This window comes from Macrobrachium nipponense, chromosome 47 (genome assembly GCF_015104395.2).
Source record: "Macrobrachium nipponense isolate FS-2020 chromosome 47, ASM1510439v2, whole genome shotgun sequence".
Lineage (NCBI taxonomy): Eukaryota > Metazoa > Arthropoda > Malacostraca > Decapoda > Palaemonidae > Macrobrachium > Macrobrachium nipponense.
The window spans coordinates 972505-995780 of record NC_087222.1 but is presented as its reverse complement, the minus strand read 5'-3'; the positions used below and the strand labels follow the sequence as shown (position 1 = coordinate 995780).

General features: G+C 41.7%; 1 protein-coding gene across 1 annotated transcript in view; it reads right to left on the bottom strand.

Moving 5' to 3' along the window:
• LOC135204392 (gastrula zinc finger protein XlCGF8.2DB-like) overlaps positions 1-16479 on the bottom strand; it is a 17042-nt gene extending 563 nt beyond the window's left edge. Inside the window, exons 1-2 of the mRNA XM_064234608.1 lie at positions 16258-16479; positions 47-966 (exon numbers count right to left, since the gene is read on the bottom strand). Coding sequence (XP_064090678.1) covers positions 47-966; positions 16258-16479 — 1142 coding nt within the window. The remainder of the gene's footprint in view (positions 1-46; positions 967-16257) is intronic.
• Positions 16480-23276: the final 6797 nt, after the last annotated feature.

The following is a 23276-nucleotide window of genomic DNA, read 5'->3' as shown; positions in this document are numbered from 1 at the left end:
TGTAAGTCCTGATTTAAAGGAAAATGCTCTCCCACATTCTTCGCACGTAAATGGCTTTTCTCCTGTATGTTGTCTGAAATGAGCTGTAAGATGATGTTTACTGGAAAATGCTTTCCCACATTCCTTGCACATAAATGGTTTTTCTCCAGTATGTTGTCTGAAATGAGCTGTAAGAGTTTGTTTACAGGAAAATGCTTTCCCACATTCCTTACACATGAATGACTTTTCTCCAGTATGGATTCTCATATGACCTGTAAGATGTGATCTCCTGGAAAATGCTTTTCCACATTCCTTGCACATGAATGACTTTTCTCCAGTATGGATTCTCATATGAGATGTAAGATTTGATTTCTGGGTAAATGCTTTTCCACATTCCTTGCACATGAATGACTTTTCTCCAGCATGGATTCTCAAATGAGCTCTAAGATTTGTTTGGTTGGAAAATGCTTTTCCACATTCCTTGCACATAAATGACTTTTCCCCAGTATGTATTCTCATATGAACTCTACATCCTAGTTTAGTGGAAAATGCTTTCCCATAGTCACTGCATATGAATGTGCTCTCTTTGGTAACATTTGTGATATTACTTGTAAGATTAATTTTATTGTAAAATGGTTTATCACAGTCAGTGGATCTGAAAGGCTTCTCTCCACTGTGACTATTCCTTCTTTCTTGTTTTACTTCCTTTTTATAAGTTGGTGGATCTTTTTCATTCACTACAGAATTCATTTCATATGAATATTCATCACCATCTTCATTAGCCTCACAGAATACCTCTGGCTCTATTTTGATGTCCATGAATGGATCGATAGACAAAAAGTCACCATTACTGGTTTCACTAAAGGCAGCCATGTTGCTGTTTTCTTGATTTATGGAAAGGCATGGTAATGCATCTTCAGTTTCACCTTTCAAAGGTAATTCTAAAGAATGTTCTGGATTCATTTTACCCTTTTGTCCTGTCTTCTTCTGTAATGACAATGTGTTGAATTGATAGCTCTTAACACAAAATTGTTTACAAATGATTAACCAATAAATCTGTTATAAATTAAGTAAAATATCTTGAAGGACTACAACCAGATTTCACTGCTGATGTATGAAGCTATATTCAGAACAGATTTCACTTGCTATTGTTGTAATTTTTAAAGTAGGAGTACAATAATTAACTGTTGTCTCTTACACTTTAAGGGCTGATATTTGTAATGTTACATACAGTTCCATTAAACAACAAGCATTCCCAGAATCTCGATGCTGCTCAAAACTGATGAAGGAAGGAGGGTTCTTCTGAGAGAGAATCTGAAATCAAAGAATACAACAAATAGTTAGGAAACATAATGCCAGAACTGAAGAAGCAGAATAAATTTAATTCAGGTTCCTATAAGGACTCATGGCAATTAACAAAGTTGCATTTGACAGTACCCAAATATTAATACTATCTAATTAAATGTCGTCCAGACAGCATCAAAACATTCCTGAGGCAACAATGCAACAATAGATTGGACGTTAATATTGACAATCACCCTCTCTCATCTGTAAACCTTCTTAGCTTAACATTATAATATTGCTCATGAACTAATCCTTATTAAATCAAAGGCCAAGAATAGAAAATGCAAGAGACCAGCATAAGAATTTTGTGGGAAACAACATGAAGGGTAGACAGCAAATGCTTCATTATATGTGATCCAGTTATACAAAACTCCATATTTATCCACAGATGCAGTAGTCAATAAGAAGAAAAAATAAAAAGGGTGAACATAGTAGTAATTACAAGAGATGAAAGTTTTCAAATTAGTTTCACTGATTGTTATTGTGGATACAATACATGAGTAGCTATTAAGACCAGCATCACTGATGACAGTCTTCGAAGGTATGTGCTGCTGCATTTCCTCAAATATGAAATTTTTCTAGAGCCATACAAACCAGAGATTTTTATGAAGGAATATCTTTTAGTGCAAGTTGGAAATAGGTTAACTGGTGGTTGGGAAAAATAAGGAAGCAAATTCCCCTTACTCACATGCCATCACCATCTTCATTTGGCCTGACAAACAAAGAGGGGTGTTACAATGGGATATATGACATAAGGGTATGATTTGTATACAGTGGCGTCCCCATATTCATGGGGGATGGGTACGACACCCCCTGCAAATAGCTAAAATCCACTAATACTTAAAACCCCTCTAAAAATGGCTAGAACTGCCTATTTTCATAGTTAAAACATAAAAAAAAAATCTCTAAAATGTTTATACCCAAGTATTATTAATAGTTTTATCACAAAATGTGCATTTAGTCATGAAACTGGTTTGATAATACAGTAATTTGTGAATACTTGGGGAAAGATACAGTGAATAGGCAAATTTTACGGTAGACATGGTCTACAGACAAATCTGTGAATAACGGGGTCATCTGTCCTATGAAAATTTCACATCACAGTATTTCCTCAATTGCTGTATCTACATATGTGCTGTTTGCGACTTGGCAATATGGGTTCAGTAGAACTAAGGAAAGGGGAAATTATATCTTTCCGGCAAAACTCCGGCAGCAGATATAACCCTTTTTTCTCAGACCAAGATTTATATTTGGGTCAAAACCCAGTAACATCAGTCCCCAGGTGTTTTATGTTTTGGGCAAAATCCAGTCCAGTAACCTTAGTGCCCACTACCTCCCAGGTTAAACCTGCGGAGGAAATGGAGGAATTTTTACACTTGGAATATGAAGGAGGCATTGTCACTGAAATGACCCAGCTGAATCCAGATGGATCAGGGACACAAATTTCAGGTAGCCATGGGAGAAGCCTCATAGAAGGAATTCTATCCCCATTTACAGCTATCAGTGCTGTAGGGGATCTTTTCCCCCAAAAGGGATACCAGGATCCATCTGGCTACAACTGATATTTCCGTAGGGCTATTGTAACTTACCCAGGACTTCTGCCGCTTTGGTAACAGGCAGTTACAGTTCAGCTGTTGAAGCTCAGTCAAAATGTGCAAGCTTCCCCAAACGGGATACACGGCTTGTTGCATTTGATCAATTCTGTAAGTAAAATATGAATAACATCCGAAAATGTTGTTGCCACAGAACGGCAATGTATGAGCGACATGATGTATGATTCCAAAAAGGAATTTAAGTTAGTCCAGTAAACTCAAAGTGTAAAACTACTTCATCCTCCAACCCAAAAGAGATAGGGGATGCAAATGTTGCCCAAAGAAGGTCTAGCGTTGGAATTACGACTGAAAACCACTATTAGTCAGTTCTGAATACAAAACTTCAAACAAAACATGACAAGGGCTCCAGTACTCATCACTGATGATACTTATGATCCTTGGTTAGATGCATCAGTGCGCATTTTCTCTCCCTATAGTAGAAATCTAATAAATGAGAGAAAAACTATGATCGAAGCTAAACATGTGAAAGACCACTAACAGAAACGGTCTTCTTACCTGTGTCTATAACATTAAAAGCTATAGTAGACACCCTCTACTGGGACCAAAGTAGCTCACCAAAGAGTTCCAGCCTTCCATCCCTTCATTTTCAAAATGATTCATCTTGTAAAAACAGATTTTCAGAATTTTGTATTCCTTAAAAGACTAGAGATAATGGCAGAACTGAAACCATTTGCCTCGGTCATGCCAGCTTCGGAAAACTCCATCAAGGAATGGACAACACTACAGCTCCCTTCTGAAGGGGAAAAGCTTCCTTTGTTTATAGTTACACAACTATTTATGACCCCTATGAAAAGAATTTCATAGGCAACAGCCTCAGCAAAATTTCGTACTAGGATCAACCTCTTTAGTACTGTCACCTCTACCACCTTGCTGTAAGTTGCCATCAAAAGACTTCCAAGATGTTCCAGAACAATTGTTCCCAATTTAACTTCATTATTATTACACCATAACCCTTTCTGTAAGGACCTGTTGAGGATTCTGTTGTGGTTAAAAACTGAATGAGCAAGCCCACCAACAGAAATGTATGAGAGTACTCTCTTTTGTGAAAAAGGGGTGTCTAGGAAACAAAACTCTGACACTTCCCCTTGCCCAACCCAAAAAGGCTTGCTTAAAACGGTAAGCAAATCAGTCGTCCAAAAAGGTTTTTTCCTGAAAGAACAGGTAGGTGTTCATTTGGGATGATGCTTCACAAAAGGACAACAGCAAGAAAATTTTGTCACAAGGTCCAAAGACCCTCTTATTGGAAGTAGAAAAGCAACAAATGTAATGTCTATCAAGGGCTGGGGTAGATGAAGAGGTGGAAACCAATGGGAATGGTATGGTAGGGGTCAACTTCAATGACACCACAAGCAACTGAAGTCTGATTTTAAATGGGCTGGAGTGGGAACAGTCTCACCCCTCCCCCTCCTGTAAAGGGGTTCTTCCAAAAACCAGGCCCCTCTTTGGAAGGTTATGTGCAGAAGTCCCTGTTAATGGGACCATAGAGAAACATGAGGATATTTGTCAGCAAGCACGTCTCTTTAAGCGTCCCCACAAAAGGATTCCTCCAAAACGAAGAGTGATCCTAGACCTATCAACATTGAACAAGCACGATATTTACCATATTTTTCCAAATAACTACTTTTGCCCTTGTGCGGTCAATTGTTCTAAAAGGGACTTGGATCTAAAAGAAACATACTGACACGTCCCTGTCGTCGTTCCCTGCTGTCCCTTCCTAAGACTCCAGGCATGGAAAGACATGTACAGGGTCAAAGCCATGCCCTGTGGGCTAAACATTTCCCTAACTTTTGACAAAGTAAGGGTAGTTCTTTGAGAAATCAGAAATAAAGCGACAGTGCGCATTCACACGAGGCACACAAAGTGACATGACTATCACAGCTCGATAATCCGTCTCCATGTCCAGTGCCGTACACATAACACACACACGTACACGTGCGCGCGACACAATAGTACAGTGGGGCCTCACTTAGTCGCGGATCAGCAATCACGGATTCAGTTAATCACGGGTTTTTCCTTGGGCCACTTCTCAGTCTATAGCGCTGGTATGAATCCATGGTAGGCTAAGCCTCGTCCGGTTCCGATAACCAACAAATGCATGAACATATTCACATTATGATATTAACTGACAATAAAGGTAATATAAAACCATTCTCACCTTATATATTATTGGCATATCTTCATAATATATATCCTATTCATGGAATAATCCCACATCATTGACATCAACTTGTAGTTGAGCGGCCAGCAGAAATGTAAACATTGAGTTACACTTAACAGCACCTTTGTCATTCTTAACCGTTTAGAAATGTTAATAGTAGTAGTGTAATTACAGTAGTAATAACATTTAGGAAAACATTAATTTTCAATTCGAACTTCATTATTGTTTTGGTATAAGTAATCAACTCTGAACACTGCAGTCATACAAACGATAATTGTCATAGATTATCGTATTGTTGTTTGCGATCGGCGATGAAGCATAAACGTAATAAAACCATTTTTACCTTATATATTATTGTCATATATTCATAATAAAATGCATATCTTATATATTATTGGCATATCTTCATAATAAATAGCCTCTTCAAGGAATAATTCCTTGGGAAATGCATTTTTCAAAAGACAAAAATACACTTTACATGTTTACAGCATGTAGGTAATGATTACTTTATTTTGATGTGATTACATTAATATCACAGTATGGTACTCTAAGCAGTACAGTATCTATTTTTTTATCATAAATGTATATTCTTTCATGAAAAAAATACGTATGACCACCGAGACGTCACCAAACCTAGTCTCGTTCGTACATACTATCTTTACACAATGTAATAGTGGTTACACCGTTCTACAAACTACCGACGTATTTTTACGTAAGTATCCTCTAAATTCTGTCATAAATCACTTTACTTACTTTTTTTGTGGAGCCCAAATACTACGTATATCCCGGAAAATTAACGAAATCGCGAATTTTATCATAGAGCAAGATTCACTAATTTTTACTGGTGTTCTCTTACTTTTCATGACTAAATGCATTTTTAGGATACACTCATTTACAAATTTTCAAATACTATGAATGTAAATAGCAAATCTCTCTCTCTCTCTCTCTCTCTCTCTCTCTCTCTCTCTCTCTCTTACAGAAAAAACTATAATACTGATCTATTATTATCGTAATAAAAGAACAAAATGATCTTTTATTCTTTCGGTGATTTACGAAACTGCTTCAATACAACTTTTATAGTTGACTCAATGATTATCACATTATAACAGTATACAAGAGAATATCTTATCACTATCCATGTTTCATTTCTTATCACTATAAAAATATTAAAAGACAAATTTCATTATGTTATTTTCGAGCTAAGCTAGTAACAGTACGCTCGTCCTAAGCTGCTCTCTCAAGCTATTCAACAGTTACTCTCATCCCAAGCTCTCCTCTCTCTCCGCTCTCTCTCGGCTCTCTCTCTCTACTCTCTCCTCTCTCTCTCTCTCTCTCTCTCTCTCTCTCTCTCTCTCGTCTCTCTCTCTCTCTTCTCTCCTCTCTCTCATGAAATAAATTGAATTAACTGTTATCATAATATCATAAACTATTATGTACAAAGTTAAAAATAATAATAACTCCATTAATAAATTAGTTTCTTTTAGCAACTAAATTGTTTTCCAAAATAATTCTTTCGGTAATAAACGTCCATCAGCTGATTCTAAACATAAACAAAAGACAAAACTAGATTTTTATTGCTGTATTTTACTGTTTATACATTAATATTATAGTTGGGTGCAGTAATCTTTACAGTAAATCATGTTTTTTTTATCATAAATATGTTCATTCACAAAATAGATATACTATGTACTTTTAGTTTAGTGCAGCAGCCAAATCATGAAAATAGAAAGGAATTGTTAGGTAATATACTTTTGTTTGCTGATCTGATGAAGGGGAAATTGAAGATAGGAAAGAATAACTTTGAAACTGTCTTGAATTTAGTTTAAGGTGATAGTTGAAGACATATTTGGTGCTTGAACTAAAGTAGGCAGTTATAAACATTGAAATAGTGGTCTTGGGTGGGTTAATTATTAAAGTAGGCAGTTTAAAGCAATTTTTAAGGTATTTATTTATCACAGGGGGTTCTGGGCTCTATCCCCCACGATTATCGAGGCCCTACTGTATACCACTTTAGTGAAACCTCATATGAGGGTGATAAAAGATTGTAACCACCTGCACACACATGCACTGATAATTACGCAGGTTTCGCTGATGCGAGTTAATCCCCGAGACCTGATGTGAAAAGACATTTACGACTGCTACCGCTGGTATATAAACTCAAACAGCAGCAGCAAGACCCACATCAGTTCGCCAACAGGCTGCTCTACTCCACATCTCCACAAGCAGACATGGGCAATTCCACCAGCAACAGTGGCGATGAAACTACGAGTGACAGCTCCATTGAAATTCATTTGACGTGGCATATATATATATGGCACCGAAGGCTAAGACTATCCAAAGGACTGCTGAGTTCGCTGTCAACGTAGAAAGAAGAGGAGCGAACAGGGGTGGGAACAGACCTGACCCGGGACGATCCTTAACAGGAGGTACAGGAAGGAGCGCCACTCCCCACGATGGTGAGAATATTTCTTTTTATTTAGAAGTTTGTCGAGATGTGACTCGCTGTAAAAATAATGCACACAGTCACTGCCATATTTACATATAAAACAACCAGTTTATTTTTATTAAATTCTCTACTTGTTATTCCTATTTTTTGCAGGTTCTACCGTGAACGCTGCAACAGCTCTACCAAATGGGGAAAATGCAAGGGAAACATTGTCAAGAGGAGGTCACTGTCAAGTAGGAGGTGCCAAACAACAGCAGACGCTGCTTAACAGGGAAGGAGAGGAGGCCAACCGAATTGTGAGTACTATCACTTATTCAACTGCAGTAGGAAAGCACATTGACATGCTGCCGAACTTCTCGAAAATGCGTTTTCCTTTTCTTCATCTTTCTTTGCTATGAAGCAATTACCATCACACGCCCCCCAAAAGAGAAAATAAATGAAATCAACTGATTTTATTTTTTTTTCTAAAGAGAAGCAAGAATTAAACAGCAGGGAAACAATTCTGCATAAAGCTTTAATCCAGTCAAACACGCACGCTTCTCTACTCACACACTCACTTCGTGCGATAACAGAAAACGGTTATTAGGCTACTCATTCTGAAAACTCTGGAGAGGCTATCTGCTATAACATTATCCTTCTCTCTTACTTTTTCCGTTTTCTGAACTCTGCTCAAAACTTTGAAAGACTAAGACACCTCTTGCGTCTTTCTCAAAACTAATTTCTCTTTCTGGGACACAATTACCAAGGGCACGGGCAGCGGCCAAAGTACGGGGCGTTCTTTATAATTCTGAAGCAAATTTACATTTATTACCTTTGCTCTACTCTTACCCACATTAATTCCATAATGTGCATTTCCCCTCTCCTCTAACACTGAAAAAGGACCTTCGAACTTATAAGATAAAGAGGAACCTTCTTTCTGGACTAATACTAAAACTTTATCTCCTACACAGAGATGTCTCTCTTTCGATCTAAGATCATGTTTTTGTTTAGTTTCCCCTTGACTCTCCCTCTCGGTCTCCTTCGCTAGTTGCCAAGCATCCCTTAAACTGTTTTTATAATGCTCTAGATTAGTGATGTAGTCCTCACTACCTTCTTTATTCATTAAGTTACATTTTAACATTTCCAAAGGACCTTTAGCGGTGTGACCGAAAACAAGCTCAAATGGACTAAATCTGGTAGTGTCGCTCGGTGCTAACCTCAAAGCTAACAGAACGAATGGTAACTTTTCTTCCTAGTCATGTTCGAAGTTCTTACACAATTTCCGTAAGCAACTCTTTAACGTTTGATGAAATCTCTCCACAATGCCTTGTGATTCGGGATGATAAGGTATGGAAGTTACGAGTTTGATGCCTAACTCTTTCATTCTATCCTTGAAATATTTGGATACAAAATTACTACCATTATCACTCTGTATAGTACGAGGCAGACCAAACTTAGAAAAATAATTCAACAATCGTTTAACTAAGGTGCTCACGTTGCCGCTTCTTACGGGTGCCGCCTCGGGATAGCGAGTTAGTCTATCAATGATTGTCAACAGATATATATTCCCTCCCTTACTTCTAGGCAAAGGTCCAACCATATTGATAATTACATTCTCAAAAGGTTCGCCTACCGAAGGAATATTACACAATGGAGCTCTGGGGATTACTTGATTCAGTGTCCTGGCAATTTGTCATTCATGACAGCTTAAAACATACCTCTTTACATCATTTTTCATTTTAGGCCAAAAGTACGCCCTACTAATACTCTCGAATGTTTTATTTACTCCCAAATGTCCTTGCTCATCGTGTGCTAACTTCAAAACTAGCTCACGCAGCTTCCTAGGAACCACTAATTGTTTGGTGATTTCTCCTTTACTACCTGACTTCGGTCGAACATAACGACACAAAACTTCGTCCTTTAAACAAAAATTTTGTACATTTAACTTCCCTGTCAGATATATAGTTAGCTATAGACTCCGTCGTTCCCGACAGAAATTCGAATTTTGCAGCACACGCTACAGGTAGGTCAGGTGATCTACCGCCCTGCCGCTGGGTGGCAGGAATAGGAACCATTCCCTTCTTCAAATCAGATTTTCTCTGTCGCCGGTGCCTACAACATCGTTGTTGGTACCTCCTGACTTGATTTTCGTATTTTCATCGCCGTAGATCTTCTGGACTGTCTTTTTGGTGACGTATTTGGATCTGTGGTTTGGCATACGCTTTTGTGGACTGTTTTTTGGATTTTGCTTCAGATTGTGCTCAAAATGTCTGACTCTAGCTGAGAAGTTAGAAGATGTGTGAATGAGGGTTGTTTGGTGACACTACCGAAAGTGTCGTTAGATCCTCACAATGTATGCAAGAGGTGTGGGGGGTATGAATGCTCTAGAAATAACACTTGTAATGAATGCGTGAATATGAATGAGGAAGAATGGAAGACTCTAGATTCCTACTTAAGGAAACTAGAGAGAGATAGGGTTAGAAAAGCTGCCTCTAGAAGTCTGAGTAGATCTCACTCTAACGAGCCAGTTAGTATAACTAACCCCCAATTAATTGCTTCCTCACATGCAGTATCACCCTCTCCCGTAGCAGATAATGCAAATTCTGCTATGGAGAGTGCAAATCTGAAGACCGCATTAAGAAGGATGGAGCTTAAAATGCAAGCTCTTCAAGGTAAGACTGTGGAAAGTGACGTAAGTGTCCCCAGTGTAGTGGAGGGTGCATCTGATCGGCTCTGTCTCGCTCCCAGGCCTAGACCTCTTCCAAGCTCCCAGGCCCAGAGGAGAAGGAATGTCGACAGCCGTACGGAGGTTATGGAGAATCCCCACCGATCAGGCATCCCCTCGGCAGAATCTGTAGCGTCCCAGACTGCCAAGGATCGCCATTGGAAAGGCATCCTAAAAGAGTGCTTTTCATCATCCGATTCGTCTCCCCGCAGAAGTGGATGGACTTCCGATGAACTATCGCATCCGATCAAGAGGAGTTGGAAAGTGCCTACACTGGACTCGAGCCTGGAACGTTTCCCGGAGGATTCTCCCTGAGATAGGAAAAGAGCCAAGAGGACATGGAATTCTCCTGCTCTAAGATCACGATCTCCTACACCTTCCAGGGCGCATTTTCCTATTCCTGATAAGGAAAAGGAACAAACAGCGACAGATATCCTACTTAAAATGCAGGAGCAGATATCTTCATTAGTAGGAGTATTAAGAAAAGACCCTCCCAGGAGAAAAGACTCTTTTCTTCCTGTTAAGAGATCTCGTCCGGTGGGTGTTCCGGATTCCAGGCTCCTCTCCTCTACTCCTCGTCCGAGAACAGAGACGATAACGGAAGAACGGACGGAAACTCATAAACTTGGGACGTCAGATACGGACAGTGACAACGAGTGTCCGAGTCGGACAGATCCACCCAGGCGCTCGGCGCCAGAAGTGGACGACTCGGACAGGAAAAAGTGTCCTACACGGACGGCGCCAACCAGACACCAGACGCCAGACGCGGACAGCCCGGACAGGCAGAATTGTAGTGTGCAGACAGCTACTACCAGGCGCCAAGCCCCAGATACGGACAACCTGGACAAGGTGGACAGCCAGGACAGGAAAAAACGTCGTACGCAGACAGCGCCGTCCGGGCGCCAAGCGCCAGAAGCGGACAAGATGGACAGGCAAGTGTGTCGTACTGGGACGACAACAGCCAGGCGCCAAGTTCCAAATGTGGACAACTCAGACAGACGACACTGTCTGAAGCGGACAGAGACATCCAGGCGCGAGGAAAGAACCAAGCTTTTGGCGCCAGATAGGCGTCAGGCACCAGGATTTTCTTCAAGGAAACCATACAGAGAAGTCAACCAGGAGGCGTCTCTTTATGATTTTGACCAGGAAGAGGTTTCTCTGTACAAGGGCGCAAGATGTCGCACAGGCGGCTGTCGTCCTTGTCACGATATATCTATTGCTGGTGGAAGCTTGTCGCAAGCACAGCCTTCTCCTGACAGGGTAGCAAGATGTCGCACAGGCGGCAGTCATCCTTGTCAGGAGGGCTTCGATAATGATTGCGGGCGCTTTTTTAAAGCTGGGATCGGCATTCGCCTGACAGGGACGCAAGATGTCGCACAGGCGGCCGTCGCCCTTGTCGGGAGGAATCTGACCCTGCTAAAAACCCTTCACCTTGCGAGAAGAGATGCTCTTCTCTGCTGATAATGATTCTCCTGTGGAACTTGACTTAGAAAATGTCTCTGACACGGAAGCTCAAAAGGGAGCGGGACTCTCGGACTACAAATCTTTGGCAGCTCTTTTGCTCCAAGAATTTGGAGATTCTCTGAGTCCTGCCGCCCCTCCGTCTTCTCGGTCGCTGTTCACAAGCACGAAGACCTCAAAATCGTCCTCCTTCTTGAAGATGCGGCCAACAATTTCCATGAAGAAAGCTTTGAGGTCTTTTGGAAATTGGCTCAGCTCCAGGGAGGAGGCGGGAAAGACTGTTTTTGCCTCCCCTCCCTCCAGACTTTCTGGGAGGAGGGGTATTTGGTATGAGACAGGTGAAGCAATGGGACTTGCCCTCCCAGCTTCTGCTGAAGCAGATTTATCAACGCTTGTGGACGCATCGAGGAGACAGTCCCTCTCTTCAGCTAAGACAACGTGGGGAATGTCTGAAATGGACCATCACCTCAAGGGAATGTTTCATGTCTTGGAAGTTTTTAACTTTCTGGACTGGTCCCTTGGGGTGATGGCCAAGAAGACACAGGACAATGAATGCCTGAGCCCCGAAGTCCTTAATAGTATTTTGGCTTGCATGGACAAGGCGGTGCAAGATGGATCTGGAGAAGTGGCCTCCCTTTTCGGGGCGGGAATACTTAAGAAGAGAGCTGTATTCAGTTCTTTTCTTACTAAAGCTGTCTTGCCGGTACAGAGGTCGTCCCTACTGTACGCCCCTCTGTCAAACCAGCTTTTCCCTTCGCAGTTAGTGAGAGATATTTCTCACTTACTGAGAAGGCGACACAAGATCTGCTGGTCCAGTCGACCAAAAAGGCGAGATCAGCTGTTCCCACTACGAAAAAGGAGACACGGAATCCAAAGCCGCCCTTTCGAGGGAGTTCGTCTTCCCGGCCCTCCTTTAGGAAGAGAGGAGCGGAAAGGAGAGGTAGGGCTTCTGCCTTTAGACCTACCAAGAAAAACAAGTGAAGTTCAAGTCCTCCAAGCACCAGTAGGCGCCAGACTTCTGAAGTTCTCAGAAGAATGGGCGTTGAGAGAGGCGGACACCTGGTCCCTCTCTATAGTGAGAAAAGGATATCTCATCCCCTTCAGAGACAGGCCTCCCTTGACGTCTACCCCAAGGGAACTGTCGGCAAAGTACACGGACCCTGTCAAGAGGAAGACCCTGCTTCAGCTAGTAGAACAAATGTTGGAGAAGGAGGCCATAGAATTAGTACAGGACCCACACTCTTGGGGCTTTTACAATCGACTGTTCCTCGTACCAAAAGCCTCGGGGGGGTGGAGACCTGTCCTGGATGTGAGCGCATTGAACCGATTCGTGGAGAAACAGAAGTTCTCCATGGAAACTTCCAACTCGGTTCTTGCTGCTCTACGTCCAGGAGATTGGATGGTCTCCTTGGACCTACAGGACGCATATTCATGCGATTCATGATGCAGGGCAGGGTTTTTCAATTCAGGGCTCTGTGCTTCGGCCTGTCTACGGCTCCTCAAGTGTTCACGAGCCTGATGAGGAACGTAGCACGATGGCTTCATCTGTAGGGGGTGAACATATCCCTTTATTTGGACGACTGGCTAATAAGGGCCAAAACGAAACAACAGTGTTTGGAGGACTTGGAAACGACTTTGGATCTCGTTCGATCACTCGGACTGCTCGTGAACCTCGAGAAGTCTCAGATGATCCCCAGCCAGAATATTATCTATCTGGGGATTCAGATGGATTCCCGGGGTTTTCAAGTGTTTCCGTCGCAAGACAGAATTGCTCGAGGCTTGGAAAAAGTCTCAACCTTCTTAGGGAAAGAACAAAGCTCAGCGAGGGAATGGTTAAGTCTTCTGGGCACCCTTTCGTCGCTGGAGCAGTTCGTTTCCCTAGGGAGGCTCAATCTGAGACCTCTGCAGTTTTACCTGCAAAGGATGTGGAACCGAAAGAAAGGGGATCTTTCGGATTCATTTCCCATCCAACAAGAGATCAAATCACACCTGAAGTGGTGGTTAACCCCTCTTCGAAAGAACGAAGGAATATCCCTCTTGATTTGGAACCCTCTCCATATGTTGTTTTCCGACGCCTCGGAAACAGGATGGGGAGCAACACTAGGAAAGAAGGAAGTGTCAGGCACCTGGACAAAAGAACAGGTGTCCTGGCATATAAACGTGAAGGAGGTCAGAGGCGTGGTAGTCCAGGTAAACTTGGACAATACCACGGCTCTGGCTTACATCCGAAAACAGGGGGGGACTCACTCGTTCACACTAATCAAGATAGCAAGAGACCTCTTGATATGGGCAGAGGAACGGGGCATTGTGCTACTGACGAGGTTTATTCAAGGAATCAAGAATGTAAGAGCAGACAGACTCAGCAGGAAGAACCAGGTCCTTCCAACAGAGTGAACCCTCCACTCAGAAGTCTGCCGAAAGCTCTGGTCCCTCTGGGGGAAGCCTCAGATAGACCTGTTCGCCACGTTCCTCTCCAGAAGGATGGAAAACTTTTGCTCCATAGTGGAAGATCCCAGAGCAATAGCAATAGATGCCCTTCTCATGGACTGGTCGGGCATAGATGCCTACGCTTTTCCCCCATTCAAGATCCTGGCAGAAGTGCTAAGGAAGTTCCGTTCCTCGGAGGCAACGAAACTAACGCTCATCGACGGTGGACTTCCCCAGATCTCTTCCCGAAAGGACAGATCTGCTCAAACAACTCCACTTCGAGAGGTTTCATGGAAACCTCCCCGCTCTCTCCCTGACTGCCTTTCGACTATCGAAAGACTTGTCAGACCGAGAGGTTTTTCTCAAAAAGCTGCGAGCGCGATCACCAGAGCCCGCAGATCCTCTACTCTGCGGGTTTATCAATCGAAGTGGGAAGTCTTCCGTAGATGGTGTAGGTTGAAGAAGCTGTCCTCATCCGATATTGCTAATTTTCTTCTCTTCCTACGAGAAGAAACACGCTTAGCCTTTTCGGCCATTAAAGGATACAGGAGCATGCTCTCGGCTGTATTCAGAAACAGGGGCCTGAGCATAGAGGATGACAAGGATCTCCATGATCTGATACGATCCTTTGAAACTACAAAGACTAAGTCCTCTCTCCCACCAAGTTCGAATCTTGATGTGGTCCTCCAGTTCCTCTCTTCAGATAGGTTCGAACCTCCGCATAAAGCATCTTTTAGAGACCTCTCGAGGAAGTGCATTTTTCTCTTGCCCTCGCGACTGCCAAGAGGGTCAGTGAAATACATGCATTGGATTCTCAGGTAGGTTTTAAAGGAGATTCTGCGGTTGTCTCTTTCCAACCTCTGTTTCTGGCTAAAAATGAGAACCCTTCTAAACCTTGGCCCAGAAGTTTTGAGGTCAAGGGACTCTCTCCTCTTGTAGGTAGAGAGCCAGAAAGGTCTCTCTGTCCAGTCAGAGCACTGAAGTTCTATCTTAAAAGGAAGAGTCAACTTCAGGGTTGCAATCAGAGTCTATGGTGTGTGGTAAGGGACCCGAAGAGAAATGTAATAACGGAGGCTCACATGAAATGCCAAGAGAAAGCCTTGAAGCTGCTTAGGGTTAGAGCACATGAAGTACATGCAGTTGCGACTTCCCTAGCCTTTAATAGGAATAAGTCAATGAAAGACATCTTAGCAGCAACGTATTGGAGATGCAACTCGGTATTTGCTTCCCATTACTTAAAAGACGTCAGAGTGACATACGACAAGTGCTTTTCTCTTGGACCTTATGTATCAGCGGATACTGTGCTGGGACAGGGAGCTGGTACTGATCCTTAAATAATTAATGTTTTTTAATCTGAAAAAGTTTGGTTTTGAGTTTTTATGGTTGTTTGAAAGGATATTGGGGGATAACTCCTTTCAATCTTAGTACTAACCCCGGTTTTAGGATCAGGTGATCAAGATCGGTGTTATGCTCCTTGATGATGCCATTTGGCAAGGTGTTTTGTCATGTAAGTGGATAGGACCCCATTGACAAAGATCCTCAGGTTCTATCGAGTAAGTGGATAAGACCCCGTTGACAGACCATCAAGAACTCTTAGCATGAAGTCACTACCTCACTGAGGCTCTTGAGGCGATGTAAGCTCCTACGCAGTAGCCATGAAGTCTTTCGCCGACACAGGTAGGAACCAAGGTTTTCTTATATAATTGTTACCTACAACGTATGTTGTTTTCCTGTCTATTCAGTAATTAGCTGTCTCTTACCCTCTGCCAAAGGTGCCAATCAGCTAAGTATATATCTGACAGGGAAGTTAAATGTACGAAAATGATATTGTCATGATACAATAAAGTTTTGTACATACTTACCTGGCAGATATATACATTTAAATGGCCCACCCAGCCTCCCCTCAGGAGACAGGTGGAAGAGAAAATCTGATTTGAAGAAGGGAATGGTTCCTATTCCTGCCACCCAGCGGCAGGGCGGTAGATCACCTGACCTACCTGTAGCGTGTACCGCGAAATTCGAATTTCTGTCGGGAACAACGGAGTCTATAGCTAAGTATATATCTGCCAGGTAAGTATGTATAAAACTTTATTGTATCATGACAATATCATGTTTCCTTACACACGTCATTGAGATCATCATCCAGCTCACATTTAAAAATTCTGGTTAGTGTCTCATCCTCTCTCTGCAACTTGACTAGCTCATCCTTATCCAAAATGTTAGGGCCTAATTCATCAACGTAACTAGGACAAGATACTGGTACATTTACTATGTTACTCTCGACAGCTATGCCTTCCATTTGGCTATCACTGTCAATGATAGAGTTAGGTTTCTCAGCCACGCTCATGCCAAGATCCTCCTCGCCACCTCCATCACACTCGTTCGAATCCACAAACTTACTCACGTTCGACTCCACGAACTCACACTCGTTCGAATCCACGAACTCACTCTCGTTCGAATCCACGAACAAATTATGACCGTAGTCTACGTCTGTATCTAAACCCGACCTAGTTACTACCATTTCAGGCACTGGAATATTCCTCACAACAGGATTCACATTCTTGAATAAAGCTAAGTCATTACCAACAATAATGTCAACACCTTCGACAGGCAAACTGTCCACAACTGCAAGTTTCACTTCTCCTGACACTACCCGACTTTCTAAATTCAACTTCAACAAAGGACAAAGAACACAAGTGTTAGGAAATCCACCTAACATGACTTTCTCTTCCATATTGATTTCTGCCCTGTTTGGCACACTCTCTCTCCTAATCAGTGAGACAGCAGCTCCTGTGTCTCGAAGCAAGACTACTTCTCTTGAAAATACTCCTCCAAGAGAGGAAACTACGCCTTCTGACAGAAATTCACCAAAAATTTTCCTAGTTTCTCTCATCACATCATTCCTACTTGACGAAAGGTTAACTAGAGACACTGGTTTCTTACCGTCCTTTCTTTCTACTGCACAATTTCTCGTTAAATGCCCTTTCCCATTACATTGGAAACAAGTTAATTCTGAGCCACTAGATGCCACCTTACTCTTACAAACCTTAGACGTATGACCAGGTTTTCCGCATGTACTATAACAGGACTAATCACTTTTACTTGCATTGCTATTACTAGGACTGAAACCTTTACTGCTTTGTACTCTGCCAGATGAAGGATCATTTTGTTTCTTACTAACACTCAAATTATGAGTTAGACTATATTCGTCAGCTAGCCTAGTTGCTCCTGCAAAAGATACTTCTCGCCTATCTTCTATATAAAGTTTAATCTCAGGGGATACGTTATCTTCGAAGTTTTCTAACAACACTAAGTTCTTCAAACCATCAAAATCATCAACTTTAGCAGAAGTTAACCAATCGAGAAACAGCCTTTCTAACTTCTTACCGTATTCTACATTCGTAATATTTTCATCCTTTCTCAAACTTCTAAATTTCTTACGGTACGCCTCCGGTACTAATCTATACGCGCTAAGAACAGTTTCTTTCACGTTATCGTAATTATCACATTCCTCCTTAGACATGCAACTATACATAGTAAGTGCCCTACCACTCAAAACTGACTGCAAATATAAAGTAAACGTTTCTTTAGGAGAACCTACTCTTTCCATTAACTTCTCAAAACACATGAAATATGTCGTTACATCTTCCTCATCAAACTTTGGTACTAATTTTTAATTTTAGCACTGCACTCATACCTAACGTATCAGCTTCGTTTTCGTTCTCGCCTGTCCGACTGCTACGAGTACTTTCCCTTAACCGAGCAATTTCCAACTCATGCATACGCTCTTTCTCTCTCTCTTCCTGCTCATATATATGCACTTTCTGTCTCTCTTCCTGCTCATGCATAAGCTCTTTCTCTCTCTCTTCCTGCTGCATTACCAACATTTCTCTCTCTTGCTGCATTTTCATTACTTCTCTCTTGCTGTATTTTCATTGCTTCTCTCTCTTGCTGCATTTTCATTACTTCTCTCTCAGCCGCTCTTTCATCTCTCTCATACTTTTCCCTTTCTTTCTTCTCAACATACTCACGGAGATCATTCCCCTCTAGATCTAGTAGCTTGCCTGACTCAATAAACTCTTTCACCATCTCACTCATTCTGGCTCTTTCTTTATTTTCCCCATTTCAATCTGTTATGGTGTCGAAATATCCTGGCCAAAGGTCGCCACAATGTTACGGCCTCTGAGAGAGGTCCGTTTCAGGTTCGATATGAAATAAATAAAAAAAATTATTTCAACACCAACAGTTGAAACTGGGGATACAAATATAGAAAGAAACACTAACACAACAAAGGATTATTTATAAGCTTACTAACAAAGGTAAATGCAGAATGGTATCTCCTATTTACATAAAAAGGCAAAATCTTACACTGCATGAACTGGGGGAACAGTGAGGTAATTCAAATACTTGTGGCTTAGTTTAGCGACTCGAAGCGATGGCTTCACAAAAGGAGAACGGCGATTGCAGACGTCCTCTTGACTCCGTATTGCAGAAAAAGTCTACTCTTGATACTTGAAAGTCAGGAACTCCCCAAAACCTCTAGCAGGACATTTTCTTCTCTGAAGTCTGCGCAACGTCGAGATAACTCGGTCGTCCACCCCTGAAGACGACTAAACCAGGAACCAACCAACTCTCGAGCAACTTTTCTTCTGATCCTTCGTCGGTCCCTTTTTCTCTTATCTCTCTCGGATGATCTCTGCCGCTGCTGATCTCTCTTTGACGATCTCTCACTGATAATCTGATCTGTGGCTCTTACTGAGGATATCTCTCTGTGACTAACTGGTAATCTCTCTCTCACACGATCTCTGCTTTCTCCTACTTCATCTGTCGTATTTGTACGGCAATCTGGGGGCGGAGCCTACAGCAAACGTCACAGACTCCTGAGATTACCGGAACTTCTCTGAAGAATCTAGACGAGGTATTGCATCAGAAATCCCGCCGTTTCTCACGTCACATCGGCACCGGATGAGTTCCACAACACTCCTGCCAATTCTAGAACCATCATGAGAACAGGCACCTCCAACTCAATGCGCTAATGCCTCCTTGCTGCCGAACTTCTCGACAATGCGTTTTCCTTTCCTTTATCTTTCTTTGCTATGAAGCAATTACCATCACAGTGCCCTGCGGCCTCTGACAACTTGATCGGAGTATAGGAGCTGCGTGATCAAGAGTCAGACTTCTGGGCCTTTTTGAAATGAGTGAGGATGTGACTCATCCGAAAAAGGGCTGTGAAGAATAATGGCATCGGAGACATTAATGCAAAGTTCTGGGAAGGGTTTGCATTATTGTCAGTCTCCTTCCTCCCCTTGCTAGAGGAAGGAGCGGAATTGCTTCTATGATTCTGATAAGAAACATAAAAAGGATGCTTATGTATAAGCTTATCACATCAAACGTCCGACCAGCCAGTGTGAGTTCGAGTCCTATCCTCAACCCGAAGGACAAGGAATGGAGAGACGAGGCAAGGAAGGGGGAGAGCCAGTCACCCTCACATCCTTCTTACCTCTACAACTGCACACCATGGACAAGATGCAACTTGTTCTCTTGAAGGAGCTGGGTAAGCAAACACATCTTGCAAGCATCCACCACTGGTCCAGGGAAATGAAGTTCCAAGGACCTGTGGGCAGTTCCGAAGGGAAAGAAGGATATGGTCGCAATGACCTATCCATCTTCCTGTCAGACATAATCTTCGGAGTGATGTCTAATACCCATACTGGTCTATCCGTCTGCAGTGAAGTGTCTCGCGGTCTCGTATCCCACTGCAGCAAAGTGTCTCGTGGTCTCGTATCCCACTGCGGCGAAATCTTTCGCAGTCTTGTGTCCCTCTGCAGTGAAGTCTCTTCGTCTCCGCAGTGGATAAAGACACCGACACTCCATGGTGAGTGTCGATAGTTATGGGTACCAGAACACGCCAGTAGGATGAAGTAATAACTGATCTGGAACAACCGATACAAAGCCCACAGCGTAGCTTGTGACGGTCTTGGACACTTGTGTCAATAAACTTTCCATTCCATGTGCTAAATCCACACACCACTTTTACCCATAGACGCTGGGGCACTTTCTTCACAACAATTGTCAACAACAACACCAACCATGGCTTATTCAAGGAAACTATGATGTTTTAGTAGAAGAAGAAGCGTGCACTAGATAATTATTTAAATAAATAGTTAAACAGCAGTATAAGGTCATGAATTGCATAAATTTTTTACCTATTATTGATTATTACAGTGGTACCTCGAGATACGAAATTAATCCATTCCGAGGCGCCCTTCGTATCATGAAGTTTTCGTATCTTGGACCACATTTTACATGTAAAATGGCTAATCCGTTCCAAGCCCTCCAAAAACACCCCAGTAAATTATACTTCCAGGCCTAAAACACATGTTCTAGGGTTACGACGCCAATCCGACGGAAGAAATATGACTCCAAAAAGGCAAAATACTGTACATACTTGAGTAATATTCAACTGCATGTAATGTTCAACCCCATTTTTACTGCATATATTAGGACTTTAGCATATGTCCCTTAGCAATAAGCCTAGCCTATGTTAGCAGTTGCTACTGTAGCCTAGTCTATGATTCTGACATCTAAACCTAAGAGCTAAAAGCTTAGAATATGCCAATAAAATGTATAAATAATCAGTATGTACTCATTTCAAATAATTATTAATTAATCATTAACTATAATACACAAACAAACAAAAAACAAACCTTCCAATCGATTGTTTACATTCAGCTCTTACCCGTCTTACGAGTACCGAACGAACGCCAAGCAATCATTTTTCCTAGCACACAGTAAGCCATAAATTTTCACTAGTATCTCTCTTCAACTAATGAAACTACCAAACAGTATAATAACCATTCATTTCTATTCTTTATTCTATCTTTACCTAATGGAGATACCGAGTTACTGACAGCTATAATGAAACATACGTATACATAACGTAATAATAAAACAAAAGAATAATTCTAAAAAATACATATTTGTTGGCAGTCTGATTTATTTTATATTTTATGATATCTAATTCACAATTTTTTTATTAAATGTATTGCATGTACTCATTTCAAATAATTATTAAGTAACCATTAACTATAATAAACAAACAAAAAAAAGCTTCCAAACTTCTGTTTACATCCAGCACTTACGAGTATCGAACGATCGCCAAGCAATCACTTTACACAGTAAGCCATAAATTTTCATTATCTCTCTTCAACTACTGAAACTACCAAACAGTATAATAACCATTCATTTCTATTCTTTATTCTATCTTTACCTAATGTTTTTTTTTATTAAATGTATTGCATGAATAAGTTTTTCAATTTACTGCATCCTTTTACCAATAGAATACTTAAAGCACAAGTGGTAGATGCTGACCAATAGGAGAGCAGGACCTTATGGGGTGACTAGCATCAATAACCAATGGGAGAGCGGGAGGATGGTGGCGAGTTTACTCAGTTGGCGGTGCGGGAGTTTTAAAATTGTTCTTGGTGGTCCGGGCGAATCTCGGGACTTTACAGCAACAACCTTTCGTATCTTGAATACTTTTCGTATGTAGAGCTGTAAAATTTTTCGTATTTGCTTTCGTATCTCGAGTTTTTCGTAAGTTGAGCCTTTCGTATGTCGAGGTACCACTGTAATTTGAAAATATTCGTTGTTGAAAAAGTAACTAGATTCATAACTCAAATATCAACAGTTTTGCTGTGAACAGTACCTTTGGTATTGTTCGCGCTCTTCTATTGTTTATCAGGGTTGTCCATTGTCATGTGTTTACCCTCCAAACTGGGTATAAGACATACATAAAACCAGGTAAATAAGTGATAAAGCATATCTATGTGTAGTATATATACATATATATACATATTAGAGCAATTTTATCATTATTGCATTACTATGACAACTACAATTCATGGCAACTTTGTAAATGCATCGGCGTATGTGTGAAGCTCCACTAGATTGGCAACAATGATGTCATTTTGCCATCATCTGTTAGTATCAACTTAAGAAATATCTATAATTTTTTGCAGTTAATTTGGCCCAGGAAAAACAGAGTGAGGGGTGGCATGAGGTGGGACTATGTGTAAAGGACCTCAGGTTTGTATAGTTAGGAAAAATACAATTTTTGACAAATTGTGATTTGTTCTGAAACGTAATACAAACCATCGGTCCTTTAACAATAGGAAGACTCACTTATTGGTGTGTGGAATCTGAATCTTATGAACAGACTGGTGTTCGTCCGACCTTGGTTCCCTCCCTAGTCGTAAGAGCAGAGGGAGGGATCCTAGCCTCTGCCCAGCTGATCGGGGTGTGCACCGCAGGATCAGTGGCCAGACCTCTGGACCAAATTTATAAGAGGGAGGCAAGCGTACCCCTTATAAATAGCAAGCAAGAACTAGTTCCTACTTCAAGAGCCAATATTAAGTTATGGGTTTGTCTCTTGTTGGCCTCCACTCTCCCCCTTGTAGGGGAGTGGTGGATAAACGCTCCTATCCCTACAGAAAGGGATAGGCTGGAACTCGTTAGTGTAGCTTACCTGCATCTGCCTCCTGTCCAGCGTAGTGATGACCGCGGCCCTCTGCCCACAGGTAGAGGGGGAGAAAGAAGGAGGAAGAGAAGCCAGTCACACTCTTTCACTCATCCATTCATGCAGTCACACAAGGATGCGATGCTGTTCTGTCCGCTCGGGTGCTGGGTAAGCTACACAACTTGTTGAGCAGCCACCACGGGTCCCAAGGAAAAGGTGTTCAAGGATCTGTGGGCAATATCCCGAAGGTAGAAGGAAGTAAAGGTTGTCTGGTTGGCCCAAACTCCTGCCTTCAGAACCTGTGCCATGGAGAAGTTCTTGTGGGACGCAAGGGTTGGGGCCAATACAGTGGGCCCCCCGTATTCACGTTCTCTGGATTTGCGGACTCACGGATTCGTGGATTTTTACCTGGACCATATCAACCCATTATTTGCGGTGCATTTTCCTATTCCCGGGATTTTCCGGCGATAAATAATCACTAATTAGTGTATTTTGATGTTATTTTCATGCCTAAATATATTTTTATGATACAAAAATGATTTACTAATTTTTAAATATTTATTATTGATCAATATTGTATTAGTAAGTTTAATAAGATTAAATGATATCACATAACTATAATTCTC